The sequence below is a fragment of the Stegostoma tigrinum genome, chromosome 5 (assembly GCF_030684315.1).
Source record: "Stegostoma tigrinum isolate sSteTig4 chromosome 5, sSteTig4.hap1, whole genome shotgun sequence".
NCBI lineage: Eukaryota > Metazoa > Chordata > Chondrichthyes > Orectolobiformes > Stegostomatidae > Stegostoma > Stegostoma tigrinum.
In genome coordinates this window covers 21,137,223-21,160,018 of record NC_081358.1, presented here as the reverse complement: position 1 = coordinate 21,160,018, position 22,796 = coordinate 21,137,223, and the positions used below count along the sequence as shown (strand labels likewise).

The window sequence follows — 22,796 nt, the reverse complement described above, 5'->3', positions numbered from 1 at the left end:
AGAAATGTAGGTTTCAGTATCTGTGGGAAAAGAAACAAACACAGTTAATGTTTCAGAGATAGTAGGAACTGCAGATGCATTGACATTTTGGGCCAAGACCCTCGTTCAGAGATGGGGGAGGGGAAGGGGGTTCTGAAATAAATAGGGAGAGAGGGGGAGGCAGATCGAAGATGGAGAGAGGAGAAGATAGGTGGAGAAGAGACAGACCGGTCAAAGAGCCGGGGATGGAGCCAGTAAAGGTGAGTGTAGGTAGGGAGGAGATAGGTCAGTCCAGGGAGTACAGAGAGGTCAAGGGGGTGGGATGAGGTTAGTAGGAAGGAGATGGGGCTGGGGCTTAAAGTGGGAGGAGGGGATAGGTAGGGAGGCGGGGATGAGCTGGGCTGGTTTTGAGAAGCGGTAGAGGGAGGGGAGATTTTGAAGCTTTTGAAGTCCACATTGATACCATTGGGCTGCAGGGTTCCCAGGCGGAATATGAGTTGCTGTTCCTGCAACCTTTGGATGGCATCGTTGTGGCACAGCAGGAGGCCCATGATGGACATGTTGTCTAAAGAATGGGAGGGGGAGTGGAAATGGTTCGCGACTGGGAGGTGCAGTTGTTTGTTGCGAACCGAGTTAATGTTTCAAGTCTGGCATGACTCTTTTTCAGAGCCAAAATGGGTTGAAAACTGTTTTGTTTATATTTTTGACAGAGAGAGGCAAAGGGAAGAGATAGTCTGGAGTCCTAGGGGAAAAGACAAAGAGGGCTGCTAATTGGAGGTGAAAGAGAAGTAAAGATGTAAGATAGGTGCAAAGTTAAGCATGGACGGGTTAAAATGGGTGCTCTGAGCTGTTTAATATGTTGTTGATTATTAACGCAGCAACAGGAAGTTTCTTGAAGCTCTTATGCATGCAAGGGCCAAATAATCAACAAGATTAAATGGTTGTTTGATCCAATATTTTGTGTACTTTTGTTAGATTAAATCAACATTGATCTAAGTTGATCAACTGCAGACAATTAGGTTTGATTCTTATTGAGAGGAATACTACCTTCTTATTAGGCAAGAATAAAAATTAAAAAGTCAGAATCACTTGAATAGATACAACATGGAAGTAAAAATAACCTTTTCTGCCACTTCTGAGCTCTGTCAGTTCTTAACCACGTAGAATTTGCTTGTTACAACAGCACTGTAATTTTACAAAGTACTACATTTAATTAGTGAACAAAGGAGATGCAAACCTCACATTTGAACTTACTTCACTGGGTCGGATTTTGATGTAGAAGTTATTCCTTTTATACGAGATCTTGAGAACCTTGGGCCAGGCAAATCTGTTTATCCTTAGCCTGTCTCTGTAGATTAGCAAGCCGCTGGCACACACACCAAGCATGATATCAACTCCTTCAGAATCCTTTAAAACAAAAAGAAAAATACTCTGACAGAACACTTTTCACCAAATAGGAGACAATTTCATTCAATATTCTGGCACAGCTAAGTATATTTAACGCACAACCAAAGTGCCTGAAAGTTTAGCCTTAAATCGAGCATCTCAAATTTGGAAGGTGGAACCCAATTCTGCTATGATTTTTTTCCTGTGGTAGGGGAAACAGGGTAAATTCCAGTTGTTGGCTATGGCAGCGGCCATCCAGACATACAGAGTGTCATCTGAGGCTCATGTCGCTGCTATGCCCTTACAGGCGCTAAGTGCAGACCTTGCGACTATTAATGGCTCCAACTTTGGAACAGGGTCAGCAGGGAAACAGCTTCAGCTCTATTCTATTTGTGCAACTGGAGCAATAACAGGAGAAGCCCTAGCTCAACCATCATGGGCAGTAGATTTACACACACACACACACCCACACACAGACATACCCCCACATGCCCACTCCCATACACACCCAACTTCAGCAGAAAATCAATTTGTGTGTCTGTCTGCCACACCTGATCTGGTGGCAGTTGATCAGGAGAATATCATGAAACTGTTACTTTACGATTACTGCGACTGATCAGTGGCACTTAATCTAAAACTGAACTATGATCACTATACATCCAAGGCAAAAACTGAGATGAGCAAAATAAACCATCTTCGCCCCAGTCAAAATCCATTCCTCGCTCACTGATTACCCTTCTCCCAGCTACAGTTTGAAGTGGAACTAGACTTTTCACTACCTCGGTGTTATATCTGACCCGTGGATGAGCTCCTGATCACATGCCCACACCACCATTTCCAGCTCCAATTACATGGTTCAACCTCACCCATGGACTCCTGAAACATCTCATCCATGCCTTTGAAATCTCTATAATTAAATATACCAAAAGCTCCTGGCCAGCCTCCCATATTAGAACCTCTGTAGTCCTGAGCTCATCCAAGTTACTGCTCCCCATACACAACTGGTATCAATCCCATTCAACCATCAGTCTTGCTGACATACATTTCCTCTCAGTTACTCATTGTTCAGTTTTAAAACGCTCATCCTTGCTTTCCAATCTCTTTGTGGTCTTTCTGCTTCCTATATGACTTTCTCTCGCCAGACAAACCCTGAAAGGTATTTGCGCTTATTTAACTCTGGTCTCCCAAACATTCTTGATTTTAATCGTTTCATTACTTGCAACCATACTTTCAGTTACCAAAGACCTAGGTTCTTGAATTCCTTATCTAAATTACTCACCCGTGCTACTTCACTTGCCTCCTTTAAGATGTTCCTTATAACATATCTCTTTGATCAAGCTTTTCATCAACTGCTTTCATAGCTTTTTAATGTGGCTTGGTGCCAAATTTTGTTTGCCAAGGGTTCTGTACCACATTAAAAGGAGCTAAATAACTACCTTTGCTGGTGTTTGAACAATTCAAAAATTTCTTAAATGGCCTCCGGCAGTAACTCTGTAATGGGGAGAAAAGATCGACTAGAAGTGGTAAATAATTTTCCAAATCTGAGGCAGTTAGATTTTAGGTGCTACTTTTTCTTAAGATGAGGCCACATAAGTAATTACCTGAAACGTTAACTTTGTTTTTTCTACCTTCACAGATGCTGCCAGACCTGCTGAGCTTTTCCAGCAACTGGTGTTTTTGTTGTAAATAATTTGGACAGTGATTTTTTTTTCCTGCCTTCCTTCTGTTTAGGCCCTGAGACCAACAATTCTACATCTGAACCTTCATGCTTATTCTTTTGGCTTCTTCTTAAAGTCTACTTCTTTCACCTGACTTTTGACCCAACTCTGAATCAAAGTAAACCTGTCAGTCAATGCTTGAGTAGACCAGCAGGTTCTCCAAGAACAAAAGGGAAATCCTGTAGAAATTCAAGGTGTAGAATTTTACAATGAAGTGTGCCAGAGTTCGACCGGAGTAGAAACGTTGCCGTATCACATGTTGATCTCACATCTCAAATTAAGTCATTAAGAGGGCTTCTTTGATTTTCCAAAATACTTCATGTACCAAAGAAAGGCCAGGTGTTTCTGCATGGCAACTGAGAGAGGTACATATGACATATCTTTAAATATTTTTGCACGTGGAACATAGAACATATCAGCACAGTACAGGCCCTTTGGCCCTCAATGTTGCATCGACCAGTGAAACCAATCTGAACCCCATCTAACCTACACTATTCCACTATGATCCATATTCTTATCCAATGATCGTTTAAATGCCCCTAAAGTTGGCGAGTCTGCTGCAGGGCAGGCAGGGCATTCCACGCCCTTACTACTCTGAGTAAAGATTCCAGTTGACAGTGTAGAACAGAACAGTAAATACCAGGAGGATCTCGGAATTAGTTCCTGGTCTTATCCCTGTGCAGTGATGTGATCTTGTTTAAAAACACATTTGGATAGGTGCATAATTTAAAAAAACGTTTGGAAAGAAATGGGCCAAGCACAGGCAGGTGGGAATAGTTTAGTTTGGGATTACGGTCAGCATGGACTGGTTGGGTGAAAGGGTCTGTTTCCATACTGTATGACTTTGAAAAGCACCAAGTGGTTTGTTAGTGCTGGTAAACCTGAACACAGTTAGTGTCTGAGCTCCAGGGGTGCTTTGACATAAACTCAACGCTTAATATCTTTTCCGGCGCCAAATGGTCCCTAAAATCTCTGGACTTAGATAAATGGAAGGAATTTTTTGTTGTTGTTGAGGAAAATGTGCATTTCAAGTTAAGGAAAAGCAATGAGGATTTCTTTCCAAGAGATTTGAATACATCCAACTTGTAGGAGAAAATTTTTTGACACTAAAAATACTCTCCCAGTAAACTGCATTTTTTTTTGATTGTACATGTAAAAATATTTCAATTTTTAGGCTTACTTTAAATGGTTGTGAGTAGGATTAGAAAGCAGTGTGTCAGATGATCTATACACAACGTATTTACATAGATTACATGCTTTGTGCAATTTTCAGACGAGTGCAGAGTTTTGCACAGTAGCGGAATATGATTAGGAAATACCTAATGTTCAATACTTAACCTTAATGTGTCCAGTATTGTTTTTGAGATAAATGGTCAGATAGAAATGGAAGGTTAATTACAGTGAACGAGTATAGGTGATTTGTTACTTCTGCTGGAGAACAAAATAAACATTGTTGATCTATTAATTTTTATATCAGTACACCTGATGCATTATCTACTGATCATAAGCACTGTTGAGCTTTTGTTATTCTTTTCTTGACAAATCCTGCTATTTTCCATTATGTTACAACGGAAACTGGAAAAGATTTCATATCAGCTAGCATAAAGTTTTATCTCCAGAATCCAGTTCCGAGTCGCTTTAGTCATTTGGTTCATAATCATTACCAACGGGGATACATTATTACAACAACTTGTTAATTCTTACAGGTGGTGTTCTGGGACAAAACCCACTTCATTCACATGTTAAAGAAATACCTTGGCATGATGCAGATCAACTCCATACATGGACAGTTTTTTGGCATTCTCCAAGAAATGCATCTCTGCTTCAGCCGGTGTCATACCCCTAAAACGTAGAAGCAGAAACAGGATTTTCATTCCACTCGCATCTCAACTTCAATGTTACAAAAGCTGTCGAAAATCCACCTCGAAACAAGCCGAATCTTCCTAAACATTGTTAGGGTTCAGTGCAGACGAAACTATCTGACTTTCTCTGAAGTAATCAGTTCAGATATTTTGAAGAATATAAAGCCTCACGGACATTTTTTTTTACAAAAAGTAGTATCAATTTTGTCAATAAGCTATTCCTATTTGGGAGACTTCTCAGCACCCTGAAGACCAAGTGAGCTGCAGAAAAACCAAAAGAACTGCGGATGCTGTCAATCAGAAACAAAAACAGAACTTGCTGAAAAAGATCAGGTCTGGCAGCATCTGTGAAGAAAAATCAAACTTAACATTTTGGGTGAGTAGAGAACTTGGAAAATATTAATGAGGAAGGGGAAGCTTTAAAAAGGTGGATTGCTCAAAACTTCGTTTGTTCTTTCAGTGACATGGTTGACTCTTAATTACCTTCCGGACAATTAGGGATGGCAATAAATCCTGGCCGAGCTGGGGTTGCCCATGTCTTGGGAATGAATATTTTAAAAAAAAGGTAATAGCAACAGTGTACACAGGGGTCAAAACTGTGTCTGAACAAAGGAAAAAGTGTTGAAAATGTGACATTTGACTGATAATGTATACAAAAATAACTTTATAATGTATCACCATTCTTTTTACACAGATCTCATTAAGTAGGTCAAATTCAAATTTCTGTTGCTGGTTAGAGATCAAATGCTGCTGAAAGCTGCAGTTTCAAAGCTACAACTGACTTTTCAGCTCCTGAACAGTTAGGATTTTTCAGTATAATCTGATTTAACTTTTACAATAAACATGTTCACTTGGCTCAAGATAAATCCAGGCATGTTCAAATATTTGAATTTGCGGATTTGGTAATAAATTAATATCTGAATTAAGAGAAGTAGGCCATTCAGTCCTTCAGCTTGCTCCACCATTCAATAAGATCATGGATGGCCTGTTTGTGTTCTAGATTTGACACTCTCATCTCGCCTTGATTGCCCTAACTCACAAGAATGAATTTTTAAGGCAAAAATAGTTTCAATGACTACCACCTCCATTGCCCTCTAAGATGAAATGTTTCAAGATTGCATAACTTTCAAAGAAGTACATTTGTTCTGATCTCTGTCTAAAAGGCTGACCTCTAATTTTAGATCAGCATCCACTAGCTATGGACTCATCCATAAGAGGAAATGTCATTTCAACATTCACTGCGTCAAGGCCATTCATGATTTCATAAACTTCACATCAAATCACCCTTCACATTTCTAAACTCCAGGGAAAACAAGCACAGGCCTGTCCAAGCTTTCCTCACAGCTCATTAGATTAAAACAAAAAGCAACAGTTCGACATTAAAGCACCAAATTTGACACATGAATGTATGAACAATACACGTACTTGTGGCTTTTGTGCAGTTCTATCACTTTTTCTTCCAGTTCCTTAGTTTCATTTGGAGCAAAACGAAACTCACTGATGTAATCAGTGCCATACTCATCTGGGTCATAATCCCCCAGTTCTGCCTGAACAGTGTAGGAGCCAAGCAGTACATGTGTGGCAAAAGAACACGGCAATCTTCCAGAAACAATATCATCGCGCAGCTGCAGACACAGGTAATACCTATGGCAGAAAAAAAACACATCAAAACTTGAGACCCATCAAAAAGCATGGCACTTTTCATAAAACTCTTGAAAGCATTCACAGGTTTAGAAAGTTACATATAAGTTTTTTTTTAAAATCAAGACTTGTACTTGAAAACACACATGCCTAGCCTAAGCTGCACTTAACCAAACTTATCAGTGATAGGCAACATGGTTTTGTACAGGGAAGGTCATGTCTTACCAACTTAACAGAATTCTTTGAGACCGTGACAAAGTTGATTGATGAGGGAAAGGCTGTAGATGTCATATACATGGACTTCAGTAAGGCGTTTGATAAGGTTCCCCATGGCAGGCTGATGGAGAAAGTGAAGTCACATGGGGTCCAGGGTGTACTGGCTAGATGGATAAAAAACTGGCAGGGCAACAGGAGACAGAGGGTAATAGTAGAAGAGAGTTTCTCAAATTGGAGACCTGTAACCAGTGGTGTTCCACAGGGATCTGTGCTGGGACCACTGTTGTTTGTGATATATGTAAATGATCTGGAGGAAGGTGTAGGTGGTCTGATCAGCAAGTTTGCAGATGACACTAAGATTGGTGGAGTAGCTGATAGTGAAGGGGACTGTCAGAAATTACAGCAGAATATAGATAGACTGGAGAGTTGGGCAGATAAATGGCAGATGGAGTTCAATCTGGGCAAATGTGAGGTGATGCATTTTGGAAGATCAAATTCAAGGCGAACTACACAGCAAATGGAAAAGTCCTAGGGAAAATTGATGAACAGAGAGATCTGTGTGTTCAGGTCCGTTGTTCCCTGAAGGTGACAACGCAGGTCAATAGGGTGGTCAAGAAGGCATATGGCATGCTTTCCTTCATTGGGCAGGGTATTGAGTATAAGAGTTGGCAGGTCATGTTGCAGTTGAATAGAACTTTGGTTCAGCCACATTTGGAGTACTGTGTACAGTTCTGGTCGCCACATTACCAAAAGGATGTGGATGCTTTGGAGAGGGTGCAGAGGAGGTTCACCAGGACGTTGCCTGGTATGGAGGGTGCTAGCTATGAAGAGAGGTTGAATAGATTAGGATTATTTTCATTAGAAAGACGGAGATTGAGGGGGGACCCGATTGAGGTCTACAAAATCGTGAGGGGTATAGACAGGGTGGATAGCAAAAAGCTTTTTCCCCCAGAGTGGGGGATTCAATTACTAGGGGTCATGAGTTCAAAGTGAGAGGAGGAAAGTTTAGGGGAGATATGCGTGGAAAGTTCTTTACACAGAGGGTGGTGGGCACCTGGAACGTGTTGCCAGTGGAGGTGGTAGACGCAGACACGTTAGCGTCTTTTAAGATATATTTGGACAGGTACATGGATGGGCAGGGAGCAAATGGACACAGGCCGTTAGAAAATAGATGACAGGTTAGACAGAGGATCTTGATCGGCGCAGGCTTGGAGGGCCGAAGGGCCTGTTCCTGTGCTGTAGGTTTTTTTGTTTCATATTCAAAACACAACCAACAATGTCTCTGGAGTCCAGACAAAAATAAACAACAGTATTATGCGAGATTTGATTTAAGTAGCTGTCATTGCCTAAAATTACTTCAGGAACAGACATGACCTCGACAGAAAGAAGAAAAATTAGGAAAATCCCATTCTGACATTTTTTCTTGAAAGAGTAATTTAAAAACTATCACAGTTGTAACTCTGTCAGCACTTCCTAGTGTCTGAGCTACATCACATTACTCAGTAAAGCAGTGCTGCGAATAATAAAACCCGAATAGTGAGCAGTGAAACATCACACCAGACAACCAGGGAAACTATTTCTAAGTAGTAGCTTTCAAATGATGAGTTGACATGGCTTTTTTTTGAGAATTATTTTGTTCCAAAAATCACGTTTGTAAGAGACATTTTCTTATACTTGACAATAAAGCTATGGAGTCCCATCTATAGTAGTTCTTTAAAAATATTATAAAGATATGGTGAAGTCACAAAATTATACAAGTCTAGAAAGGATATAATTAATAGATTCTCTCACCGATATTTTTCAAACTGTAATTTTGTAAATGCAAATGCATTCACAGTCACTCTAAATTCCCACTTAAAATTAATGGAACTTGTCTAACATACGATCTTAAATTTGCCAAATAAAATGAGCATGCGTCATTTTAAACGGAACATTGTTACACAGTTGTACAACCTGTGCCACACTGACCCATTTGCTCATTTCGCCTTGTGTCTCGGTATTGCCAACTGATGCCGAAATCATAGCTGCCTGAAACTTTCAGTAATATTGGGAGACTTTTTTTGTACCAGTGTACAGTAGGAAAAGCATGGATAAAAGGAGAGGAATTGCTGACGTGTGTACAACTTTACCTCAACATGCAAGGAAAATCAAAAATAATCAAAACAGAATGTGCTCGAGAAACTCGGCTGGTCAGACAAGAAAAAGAAACAGAATTAACATTGATTTCAATAAGATGTTCTTTGGAACTGAAGAGAAATGATAAATTGTTTTAATACGAGATCAACTTGCAAATGGGCACGGTGTAGCTCGAAGCTTAAAAAAGTTATAGTGAAAAGTGAACAAAAAACTAAATGTAAAAATACTCAAATTTAAGAGGTGGTAATTTAAATCATTAAAGGCAAAACCTAGCTCAGGTACATTCAGAAACGCAAATGCAGGCAATAGGTAGTTACAAACTAATATGAGGTTGTTCAGAAAGACATGGCTCCAATGAACACAAGACCCTTTTTTTGAAGGAAAAAGGTAGCTCATCTTGAGTAAATGTGCCTGGATGCCATAGGATGTAAAAATTAAAATAAAATAGAGAAAGTTGGCTTATCATAACAGTCAGGAGATCCAGTGCAGAAGCAACAAGGTGGCAAGTGTGGGAGGAAATTTAAAACCCTCTCGACAGCCGAATTTGGTCGATTCAATAGGACAATGGTCCCAGCATGGTTCAAGTGAAACCCATCCCACTGCAACAACTCCTTTCTACCCCAGTATTGGTGCCATCAATTGAAATCATTCCACCCATACCATCTTTGAGCTATACCCTTTAACTCCTTGACCTTATTTACCCTGCACCAATTTGTCCATGGTTAAAGGTAGTAATCCAAGAATGGCATCAAGGAGTTGTAGCCAATCTGCAATCAATAGGAATCTCCCATGGGTTCGGAGCAAGAGGTGGCACAAAGTGAAATGGTTGTGGTTATTAGACTCCGTCATCTCAGCTCCAGAATCTTTCAACAGGAGCTCCTCAGGCCTAGCCCCAACCACTTTCAGCTGCTTCATCAATGATGTTCTCTCCCTCAAAGGCCAAAAGTAGGATTATTCACTAATGAATGCACAATATTCAGCACGAGTTTTAACTTTTCAGACTGCTTCAGTATCTGTGTTCAGGTGCAACAACACTTGGATAATTTTCAAGCTTGGGCTCATAAATGGAAAGTAACATTTGTGGCACACAAGTACCAGGCAATGACGATATCCAACACCAGCAAATCTAACCATCGCCCCATGACATTCAATGACATTACCATCACATGACTGCCTGGTTATCAACATTCTGGGGGTAACAATTGACTAGAAACTGAATTGGACTTGTCACACAAATACTGTAGTTACAACAGCAGGTCATAGGCTAGCAATCCTGCAGTGAGTAACACGCCTCCTGTCTCCCCAAAGCCAGTTCACCATCTACAAGGCACATGTCAGGAGTGGGATGGAATACTCCCACTTACTTGGATCAGTGTAGCTTCAACAACACTCAAGAAGCTTGACATGATCCAGGATAAGGCAACGTGCTTCGATTGGCATCACATCCCCAAACATTCATTCCTACCATCACAAATGCTCACGAGCAGCAGTGAGCATCATCTCGAAAATGCACTGCAGGAAGTTACCAACACTCCTTAGACAGAACCTGTCAAACGCACAACCACAACTTCCTGAAGGACAAGGACGGCAGATACATTGCAAGACCACCACCTACAAGCGCATGCTCTCGGCTCACACTATTCTGAGGCAGAAATACATTTCCATTCCTTCAGTGCCACTGGGTCAAAATCATGGAGTGCCCTCCTTCGTGGCACTATGAGCGTGTGTACCTGAACCAAACTGACAGCAGTGATTCAAAGCAGAATTCGCCACCACCTTCTCCAGGGCAACCAGGGACAGGCAATAAAAGCTGGGCAGCAAGTAATGGACACATTCCATGAACAAGAAACAACAATTTGCTTGGGGTCGATTTTGTACATACCCTAAAGATACAGAATGCACTTCACACATGGAGACTTTTTGGGAATATAAAGACCTGATTTTCCCTATCCTGTAGCTCAGGAGAAGACAGATACAGTACAATGATATTATGACAGCTCAGCTGATATCAGCACACAAACTTGGATTCAGCCTGGAGTTTACATTTGGCTCAGTTAATCCCTGGATAAATTCACTGATATATTGGGGTGAGATATGCTATACGTGTTTTGTTTGAAATTTACTGCAATTGGTTTTCCTAATAATTAGCATTTGAAAGTAGAACTCTGGAAATTGGCAGCACTACAGATAAAAGCAAGAAAATAACATTATCCATTCAAATCCTTGGGACCAATGCAGCTATAAAATAAGTTCATAATATTTATTTAAAGAACTGGTTAACTGTGCATTTTGAACCAGATATGATGCCCCAGTTCTCAACAGAGATATTCAGGTCAGGTTTTCTCCTTGTGATGTTACAGGTCGCTGCCCACTACACTGAAAGGTATGCGGCTGGTAAATACAAAAAGATAGAGAACCGTGACCGTGTACTTTTGCCAATTATTTAAATATTCAGACTGAGCGTAAACAATGCATCCACAACTTCGTTATCCTCCAATTAGACACTGTCAGAGTAACACATAGTCTTTCAGCATTTTTCGCTCATTCAAAGCTGCTTACATCAGCACTATGTCCAGGCTACAGAAGTGGAAGGTAATGGCATAGAATGAATAATCTGTGCTTGCCGAGAATAGTGTGGAATTCAACTGCAATGCGGTGAAGTGACAACATGTTCTGAAGGCTGAAAGTTGCCCAAAACAATTGTGTTCACTCATTTCTGCTGGAAGAACCCCTGCAAGAATTAACACATTCTGAGACACCCCCACAAACATAAACCAAGTGCCAGGAAGCTGTGGTTGTTTACATAAAAGGAAAATTGTATTATTATTGAAAAGTTCTTTTGAAAAGGAAGAAGTGTATAAAAAGACTCCAAAATCTAATGAGGCATTCTGTATGTGATGCATGAATAGAACATGATGGAAGCACACTGTCAGCAATGGATAGCACTTGTAACAATTATTTTGGGGACGCTGCTAAAGAAGCCCTCACAAATTGCTTATGTCTGTTCTACAGATGGTACATAACACAGTATTATACATTAGCAGTGGAAGAAGTATATGTTTGAGATGGACTGTTAATTGTTTCTTCCTTCAAATGCTGAAATTACACTCATCCAGATAAATAAAGAATATTGCATCTCATTGTTGACATAGAAAACCTTTGAGAAGTCAGGAAGGAAACCACTCATCAGATGAAATTCAGCCTCAGGCTGCCTCATGGCCATCACACTTACATATTCAGTTCAGTGAAATCTCTGGTCAACAGCGATCCTCGGATGTTCAAGTTAGATCATGACAAAACCACTGAACGACCATACACACTTGTGAATAGAGGTGTCTTTGGGAACAGTATATACAAAAAAAGACAAAAATTTGACTACACTATTTGCCACTGTTAAATACTACAAGAAACAATCTTTCACTCACCTGGTAATGTCCTCCGAGAGCTGGGCAGGATCCGGAGGGTAAAATTTCACATTGAATGCAAACTGCCACAATCCACCTAAATAGAATCAAATCATGATTTAAACATCAAACAGAACCCATATTTGGAGGTCTTTAAAGTAATTTAAAAATTCCTCAAAGGCTAGTTTTCTAATACAAAAGGTCTAGTACTCCGATTAAAAAATGAAGATTTAAAAAACAACATGAGGGGCTACTTTTTTTTACACAGGCATGAACCGTCAGAGGAAATGGTGCATGCAGGTACAGTTGCAATGATTAAGAGACAATTGGATACGTTCATGAATAGGAAAGATTTGGAGGAATATGGGACAAGCGCAGGCAAGTGGGACTGGTTTAGTTTGGTAACATGGTCGATTTGGGCTGGTTGGACCAAAGGGTCTGTCTCTGTGCTGTATGACTATGACACAATTAAGAATCCTAACTATTTAAAAACACACATTAGTTAAAATGTCAAAACTTGCCCTTTTACTACCTCTTTTCAGTAAATGTGAACATCAATTTAATAGCATTTGTTAATTTTCTCCTCACAGTCTTGGTGGCCTAGAATTAATCAATAACCTGGGTAATATATAGGACACCCGACAGGCTCATAATTCTCTCTTAAGAATCATTCCCAGTCAGCCAATTCATTTGGTATATCACTCTGAAAATTCTGTGCCTGGTCTATCAACAATTCTAGATGACTGAGGAAAAACTAAATTCACTGCTATTAGGTTACATTACCAAAGAAAAAGGAAATTCCAAATTGTTTGCATTTTACTACTCTCTACCACTGAAGTTCTGTGTTGGACAAACACTACTGCAGCTAGAGCCAAGTAACTATAGATTTGCACTTAGTTCCAACAATTATTGTTAATATTTCTTGCATAACATTTCATCAGCTTGGTTTAATTTACTTTATTATAAATGGGACACTGCTCAATGGACAAATGGAACGAGAAATATATCCATGACATTGTGTAAACTCTGAAACCACAAGGTGTTAGTTTCCATTATTTTGTTGAATTAGTGTTAATTTTGAATTTGCCTCTGGAAAAGCAAAATGACAATTCAGCTGCCCGAGAATGGGTTCAGATTTCAGTCTACCTATGATTGCAGTGTAGCAGAAGAAAAAGTGTAAAACCTCAAGTAGTTACAAAACAAAAACAATGTTGTTACCCTGTCAGCATGTAGTTCTGGCCACAAATGAGTGCAATCACCGAATATAGGAACAAAGCTAGGTCAGTGAGCCTCCTCTGCCATTTATTAAGAATCACAGCTGACCGAACGCACCACTGCCTTTAACCCACACTATCCCTGAAACCTTTCACACCATTAATACCAATACTCAAAGACTGAGCTTGTCCTCTGTGGTAGATTCACCATGTTCCACATAAAGGAATTTGCTCACCTTGGTTCTAAGTGAAATCCCCTTTATTTTGACATTATGTCCCCTGGTTCGGGATATTCCAACCAGGGGAAATGTTTTACTTATATCGACTATGGCTATCCCATTAACTATTTTGTAGATTTCCATGAGGTCATTCTCTCATTCTTCAAAGCTTTTAGAGAATATGGGCCAATTTGTCCATTTTCTTCCCCCCACCACAGGACTGTCCCAATATCCCAAGAACAAGTCTGGTGAACTTACACTGCTTTCTTTCTCTGGCAATAATACCTTCAAGAGGTAAGGAGACCAAAATGGCATACAGGTGATGTCTAACCAAGTTCCCATTACAACTGAAGCAAGGCGTTACTACTCCAGTACTAAAATCCTCTTACGATAAAGGTTAACATTCCCATTGGCTTTCCTAATAGCTCACAGCACTTGCCTTTAGTATTCAGTGACGTATCAACTAAAAGCAAATTAAAAAATTGATATTTCAAATACAGTTGATAAGCACTGAGTGACATATGAAAAGGAAACTACAAATGCTGTAAATTTGAAATAAAAATTGTAAAAGGCCAGAAACACAGAACCTATCATGTTTGGGACATCATTTTTTCTAATTCCTTAAAATACGTCTTCAGCTGAAGTCCAATAGAACAATTTTGAACTTTCCTACTCCATTGAATCAATATAACTCTGCAGTCTCTCATTACTTTTATTACCTTTCCCGGTTTCTCTACATTTGACCTAGAACTTCAACATTTTCCTTTACGTAGGGTGTCCAAAAGCTGGGATTATTCTCTGAACAGTAACCTACCTAAAGACTTGCAGCTGGTTAACAAGAGCTCTACGTTATACTCTTAAAGGCCTAGTTTCAAAAGTTAGGACAAAGACAGAAATATCTGGAAAATCTCAGTAGATCTGGCAGTATCTCTGGAGAGAAATCAGGGTTAACATTTCAGGTCCAGAACCTTCTGAAATTCTGAAGAAAGGTCACTGGACCCTAAACATTAACTCTGATTTCTCTCTACAGATGCTGTCAGACGTGCCGAGATTTTTCAGAAATTTCTGTCTTTGTTTCAGACTTCCAACACCCGCAGTTCTTTCAGTTTTTGTTTAGTGTTCAAAAGTTAAAGGTCCCATACAATTATTTTTAGAACATTATATGTAGTTTTAATATTTAGCTCCTGCTCTCCTACATTTTTTAAAAACCGATTGCCTTACCGTGCCTTTAAGTAACACTTCAGTGTTTAAAATGTTTTTTTTCCTCATTTTTCTGTTAAATATAACCTGACATCTCCCAGTTTTCCATATCTGGCAGTTCCCTCTCTTACCTACAAGCCCATGTATGTCATTCTGAATTCATCCACAACTGTATTCACTATTAACTGCGCTGTCCACTTTTGTATGACCTGTAGATCCTGATATGACTCTTATGCGGTCGGGCAGAATCCACTGGCTTTTCTTGTCAAAGTGTAACAATGAAGTTTATAATGCGAGATCTCTCAAAGCTAGCTGGCACAGTCTGTGCAAATATGTGCCTCAGCACCATCTGTAAGATTACAGGCATGCCAGTCACTAATGCCTTTCCTGATACAGATATTCCCAAACAGCCACATTGAACACTCTGATATAGAGCCCAGTAAATATTCCTCAAGTCTAAGTATGGATGCATTATTGAGATGGCTGGTTATTTTTACCCATCAATGCTGAATGTGCTGAGCATGTAAGCACATGCAAAGTGTGTTTTGTGGTGCAGTGGCTACGCACCTACCTCTGTGCCAGGAGTTGGGTTCAAGTTTCACTCACACTGAAGGTGTATCATTACATATCTGAACAGGTTGTTTAAAAACACTTTGGAAATCTACAAAACCGCTAGTAATCAGCAGTAATTAAGGTTGATTTTTGCCATTGAATAAAGGCTACTTTTCACACAGTAACACTTCAGATGGTGCCCTTAACTATTAAAATATTAAGAAGGATTAAAGTTTTATTTCAATATACTAAATAGGACTGCATGAATTGCTACAATCTTGCTGTACTGGCTGAGTTCTTGTCAAATGCAATGGTACAGCAGAAATAAAAGGCACAGTAAGCCAGAGTCAGAAGGGAGAGTGTGAACTGGAACACAAGATTGAAGGAGAATGCAACTATTAAGTCAAATGAAGTCTTGAAGAGAAATGCAATCAGCATCAAGATTCTACAAGCAACGTTGAAGGGCTAGGATCAGGCTGATATCAGCCAGACTTGGACATGAGGAAGACATACTGCAGTGTACAATTCAATGAATTAGAGTTTGGAGGGTTTGGCTGTAATGGCAGCATTGAAAAATAATCAAGCCTAGGGGCAATGGGCATTGATTACAATTCCAGCAGTACTGTAGCTAAGGTGAAACTACATGCTGCTCGTCAAGTGGAAAGCATAATTCTTAGTGATGAATCAGACATGGAGTTTAAATTGATTGAAATGGATTGAAATAATTCTTTTGAACAAGGATTTAGAACTACGGGTAAGAATTTACAAAAAAAACCCAAGGACGATAACTGTGCAAACAAAAAGGAAATGCATAAAGTCTCCCACTGGGACAAGGGTGACTCTGGATTCTTGTTTGAAGTCATTGCCACATTACTTTCTGCAAATTCACCATGTATTAAAAATAAAGACGTACATCTTTTAAAAATCTCAATTTTTATATACAATATGGTTCATGTTTCATTTTCCAGGCATTCATGCTCTCCTTTCCGTAATTATTTACAGACTCATCTGTGTAATTCTTGTGTGGGTGTACTGCATCTTGATCATTACTGTAATTTACCATTCCATCCTATTCCTGTTTCAGCAGTTTCCCCAAAGAATTAGGCTTCACATTAAATGAAAATCATATTTTCAATACAGTGGGCAGAAGGACATGATTCAGTAGCTGCTACTTTTTTTTTTTAAGAAATGCGGAAATGTTCCAACATGTTAGCTCGAATATCATAAAACATTAAGGGAACAAAAGAAATACGGAAAAAAATGAAGTCAGCAAAACATGGAATCACTTGAACACTGCTTTATTGTTGAAATTGGCAACAATACGTGAACAGAAATAATATTCTGGTAAAAGATAAACAAGCTATTTCGAAGTTACCTTTCAAACATCATTTCATACAAGCTTCATTACAAATCATTAGTAAAATGTACTTACTTCGGATTTGCTTCTTAATTTCCTTGGCTGGGTCCAGCCAATTCTGAAATGTAACGTTTTATATGTTTAATATTTCAAATATAGTACAGAATCCAAATGAAACAAATCAGTTTAAGGCAGGATGGTGAACTGCTTTGCTATAAATGTGTAATCCGAAATGAAGTTGCAATTAACAAAAACAATACCTTTTTAAAAATTATGCTGAAGGTCAAGACATATTGTGGAGGACAAGTGTGACTAACAACAGTGAGTGACCAAATCGGGTAAGCAAATATTTAAAGATTTACACACCATCAGGCAGTTTCTAATGGAAAACAATAAGTTTTGAAGGCAGTTAGATTTGAACTTGTGGCACATGGAAATCCTGAGCTTCAATCACAATTCAAAGTATCTTGAGTTGCGATGGAGACACTTAATTGTCTGAGAATCGCAGAGCTCACCATTATACAGTAAATCAGACCACAATCTCCGGCATCCACACAAACTATTTATTAAACAAGGAAATCAAGATATTGCTGCCTGAATTGTCACATACATCCAGAAGCTCCACTCCAACACTAAACATATGCACGTGTGTGTAAATATTTTACTTTCATATATTCCTCAGGTAATGAAGCAGTCTGTGTCCATATGCAGATGGATCTGCACTACTGCTTGGCAAAAATGTTCCACATTACACAAGTACTAGGCAATAGTCATCTGTGAAAGAGAATCCAATCTTTGCCCCTTCACTTTAAAATTACATTACAGTGTTGAACTCCCCTGCTATCAATATCTTAGAGATTACCATTCACAAGAAACCGGACGACCATCTAACAACCGTTTCTACAAATGATCAGAAATTAGGAATTTTCCAGCTAATAACTCACTTCCCATCTCCCTAGTGCTTTGTAGATGATGGGCAAACACAAGTCAGGAGTGTGTTTGAATACTCTGTGCTTATCTAGATGAGGGCAGGTCCATCAGTACTCAAGGAACTCAATTCCTTTCAAGACAAAGTAGATCTCTTAGTGGCATTCATCCACCACCTTCAAAGTCCAGTCGCTTGACACGGCTATTGGCTGCAATATACAGCATCCATAAGATCCACTCCTGTAATTCACTGCAGGGTCCTCTGACAGCAGCTTCCAAACCAGTGACCTTTATGATATTGAGCAACAAGGATGTGGAAACTGCACCAACTGCAAGTTCTCCTTCAAGCCACACAATATCCTGATGTGGAAATAGATCAACATTTCTTGGCTGTCATTACATCAGAATTCTGCAATTCCTTTCCTAACAACACTGTGGGTATCCTAAGAAATCAAGGACTGCCACTGTTCAGGAAGGCAGTCCAACACCATCTTCTCCAGCGCAACTACTGATGGTCACTAAACGCTGGCGTGGTCAGCCATGCCCAAATTCCATAGACAAAAAGGACAAAATAAAGTATGTGAAAGTATAGTACCTATCCATTACACACCCACTTAGTGCCCATGCAACTGTAAGTGACTGTTACATGCCCAACAAGTTTCAATTACCACCATGGAACCCATAGCATTAAACATTTAGTCACAAAACAGTGGAATCAAATGCCTTCAGTTGTGAATTGTTACCTGATTCTTACTTGAAGATTAAAACTTGTATTTTTCTTCTCTTTGTCTCTTATCTCTCTTTAATTCTACCTTCTTTCTCTCTATTTCACATTCCTTACATTCTTTGATATTGTATTAAACATTCATGAACAAACTTCATGTGTTTCAATAAGGGATGTTGAACCAAATTAGCTGAAAAGAGTCATGTTGTTTATCCATTTCTGAATAAGGGTCCCGACCTGAAACGTCAACTTTCCTGCTCCTCTGATGCTGCCTGTCCTACTGTGTTCCTCCAGCTCCACACTGTGTTATCTGTGTTGTTTACCTTGTTCACAACATCCTATCCAATAGCCACAAGTTATTGTGCAAAAGTGCCACTTGCTCATTATTAATCAGATAACCTGGGGTTATATTTGTGTCTATTGCTTGTGAATTCAGCAACTAGGAAAAGCCAATGCAGCCTCCCCAAAAAAATTCCGAAATGGATTCTGACACATTACCTCGTGCGTTTTGCAATATTCTGGCAACTAGAATAATGATAGACATTGCACCTTCTTTCCATTTAAGAGAAGCGAGGGTCTAGGCCCGAAACGTCAGCTTTTGTGCTAAGATGCTATTTGGCCTGCGGTGTTCATCCAGCTCCACACTTTGTTAAACTAAATTTCAACGTTGCTATAGAAAAAAAGTCATCTTTCTCTATACAGAGAAGTGAAATAACCCAACACTTAATTTTCTCACTTGCCTTTTGATTTTCAGAGTCCCGAAATGTCAAACCAAAGTAATCTTTCTCCAGAAGGTTGAGCTGTCCACAGACTTTGTCAAAGAGCACCTGTCCCTTTGCACGTTTCTGTCAAAAGACAGGAAATTAACATGATAAGAACAACATTGAGATATTTGGTTTTCTTGCTGGTCAAAGTCAATACTATTTCATAACAACATGACTGCTATAACAATAAAAAAAACCTTGGTTTATTTCCTAAATCCTCAATGACTTAAACATATAAGAGGCTTACATTTCAAAACGAAACCACATACAGAACCAAAATCAGTGAGTCTACCTTGGGTATAACTTTTATTTTAGATTCATAGGATGTGGGCATCACTGGGGCGGCCAGTATTTTATTGCCCATCCCTAATTGCTCAAGAGAACAGTTAAGAATCAACCACATTGCTGTGGTCTGGAGTCACATCTAGGCCAGCAGCTTGCTTTTCTAAAGGACATGAGTGAATCTCTCTTCTTTCCCACTTAGCCCATACTATGGGTTAAATTTAACTAAGTTAATGTCCAGTGTTAACATACACTCATTTATTACTTGAACTTATTTTTTATACTCATCCCTAAAATACCAATGACTGCAACAATTAATTGGACAATGTACCAACACGAGGCAATAATTTTACATGCAACTAGAATGAAGAACATAATATCTGCTAATTTCTAATAACAAACTGAAACACATCTGCTTGGAGTTTTTGGCCTGGACATCAATTGTAAACGTAATTGGAGCAACGACACTGGATACTAGAGCAGGACAATAAAGAACAAAGAACAAAGAGTAATAAAATGCAGGTCTGGTTCATCAATTCTTACTACATATTCAATCTGTGTGTTTTCTACTTTGAATTTTGTGCAGTGCTTAATACAAGCTGTGAGAAGGACCAAACGTTGCACAGTTCCCTTCTTAAAAGGCAGTAAGGTCAGAGTTATTTCCAAGGTCACTTCTGTACATCTCTGAACAGCAAATTTAAAATGCTGTGGTCCAAGTCACATGGTCATTGCTGTTTTAAGCAACTGGTAAGCAAGTAGCAGTTACTTACAGCATGCAATCAAATGCTAAGAGATTAAGTAGTCTTCCAAGTGCAGATACAGGCAATAGTGAATTAACAGCCTGTTATGGAGAGTCCAATATTCCACTGGAGTCAATATGAAATGTATTATGGGTTAACTACTCCCTCTCGCACATTGTTGCTGTGGACCAGCATCAACACAACTTCAATAAACATCCAGGAATAATAGCCCCTACTTTAGTGACAGCAACAAAATCTACATTTTCAGCATAATTCCTTATTAAAAAAACCTCAACAGCTTAATTTTCAAATTCACCGAAATACTCTTCAGTTTACAGCTTTTTCATGTCTGAACTGACTTGCCACATTAGAATGATTCTAACAAATGGATCAGAAACTTCCTGTTGAAAACGAACTGCCAACACAGCTTCATCATGATACAATTACATCTTGAATGGTCCTGCTAGTTAATTGAATTTAGAGTCATACAGCATGGAAACAGACCCTTCATCCGAACTCATCCGTGCCAACCAGACATTCCAATCTGATGTGGTCCCATTTGCCAGCATTTGGCTCATATTCCCTCTAAACCCTCCCTATTCATATACCCATCCAGATTCCTTTTAAATATTGTTGTTGTACTCGCCTCCACCACTTCCTCTGGCAGCTCTCTACATACACATGCCATCCTCTGTGTGGAAAAAGCTGCCCCTCAGATTCCTTTTAAATCTTCCCCGCTCACCTTAAACCAATGACCTCCAGTCTTGGACTCCACTACCTTGGATATTCACCCTATCCATGCACAAAACCAAAACAAGCCCTGCTCCTTGCTAAGAAATGCAAATTGACAATTAAGCAATTAATATGAAGGAAGAGTTTAAGAGCATTCAAACTATCAACATGGAATCATAAAAGATTATCTCAAGCACAAGCTGTTGGTTCCAATTGTAGCTGCAAGAAATTACAAACTTAGTTCATCTCTGGCAAACTCCATGTCGTTGTGACCTTTACTTGTTGATTAGTTTTAAATGAATAATTCACCAAGCTTCTTACAATTAGATTTGATACAGTTCATAAAATGTCAGCACAGGTTCATTATATTCATGGTAATTTAGAATGATTGATTTAATCTCCAGAACTGTTGCAATTCAGATTCTAAAACACTCAGATATTGAATATTTCTCGCTGAATTCTTGCGCAGTTCTCAATGGGAGTCTTGTATCCATATTCAGATTTATTCTGCAAAATGCTTTATTTAAATTCCATTAGACACTAGTGGTAGGCAATCGCACAAATAACAAATCTACAATGCCCAGAAGTGACACAAGGACAGTCCTCTGAAATAAAAGTGTAAAATATTCCAGGCTTAGGTATCAGAAAACAAATAACCTCATTAAAGTCAATACTACATCTATCAAGTTTCTACTACAAAGATTTTGAATTCATTAACCCAAACAAACAGGTTCAGCATTAAAACTGGTTAGCAAGTTACAAATGAAAACAAACGTAATAGCATTTCAGCCATATGATAACTGCTACAATGTTCATTACTGATTTAAAGTAAGAACTTGGGGAAGATCATATGCTTCAAGCTTAAACAATGCTTTCTGTAGGGTTCTGCAAATTGACATAAGATGGAAACTTCATAATACCTATGAAAGAACAACAATGCCCATGAGGCCACTATTGTCAATCTCCTTTTGCTCTTGCAAAGCTAGTAGAAAGCTATGATCTTGAACCACTATAGTCAATCTGGTATAGGGATACCTACACTGCTTTGGGAGGCAGCTCCAGAATTTCATCCACGCTTCAGTGAAGGATCATTAATGTAGGTGCTGTTAACAGACCTCAGGCAAATTGCTGCAAACTTTCCTGTGGATGATACAGACTGCTGCCACTGTGCTGGCGGCGGAGGGAGTGAACTTTTAAGGTGGTGGTTTGGATGCTGATCAAGAAGGCTGCCTTGACCTGAATGGTTTTTGGTTTGAATTTTTAAAGCAACATTATTTCAGAGAAGTAGGTGTCACTGGCTAGCTTAATATATGGAGCAACAATTATCCAGGCAAGACTTCTGCCATTGATGAGTTGTGGGGAGTCAGGAGACTAGTTATTTGCTGTAGCATTCCTGTCCCCCTGTGATCTCCACTTTCAGCCATAGTATTTATGTGGTCGGTCCAATTACATTTCTGCTCAATGGCAACTGCAGGATGCTGAGGGTGGGCAATTCAAAGATTGAAATATCATTTAATGACATGCAAAAATACTGGATTCTTCACTCCGAACAATATGGAGAATTCTCCAAATTGGTCCTGACCACAACAGCAGGATAAATCCATCCTGGCCAGTTATCATCTCATCAGTCCACTCATCCAACTGATAGCAGGTATTGTTGACAGTACTATCAGGCAACACTTGCATAGCAATGACCAGTTCACCAATGTCAAATTTGGGATTCCCTCCCAGCGCTACTCAGCTC

The 22,796-nt window shown here is 39.3% G+C and overlaps 1 protein-coding gene across 25 annotated transcripts in view; it reads right to left on the bottom strand.

Annotated features, from left to right (window-relative positions):
• Positions 1-22,796, bottom strand: part of LOC125452074 (band 4.1-like protein 3) — a 271,558-nt gene that overhangs the window by 71,083 nt on the left and 177,679 nt on the right. For 21 of the 25 annotated variants that reach the window (XM_048530014.2, XM_048530012.2, XM_048530009.2 and 18 more), the window contains exons 4-9: positions 19,275-19,379; positions 16,959-17,001; positions 12,364-12,439; positions 6,371-6,589; positions 4,838-4,925; positions 1,222-1,386 (exon numbers count right to left, since the gene is read on the bottom strand). In XM_048530014.2, the coding sequence (XP_048385971.2) occupies positions 1,222-1,386; positions 4,838-4,925; positions 6,371-6,589; positions 12,364-12,439; positions 16,959-17,001; positions 19,275-19,379 (696 nt within the window). The remainder of the gene's footprint in view (positions 1-1,221; positions 1,387-4,837; positions 4,926-6,370; positions 6,590-12,363; positions 12,440-16,958; positions 17,002-19,274; positions 19,380-22,796) is intronic. The other 4 variants (XM_048530017.2, XM_048530028.2, XM_059645851.1 and 1 more) reach the window with 1 other exon arrangement.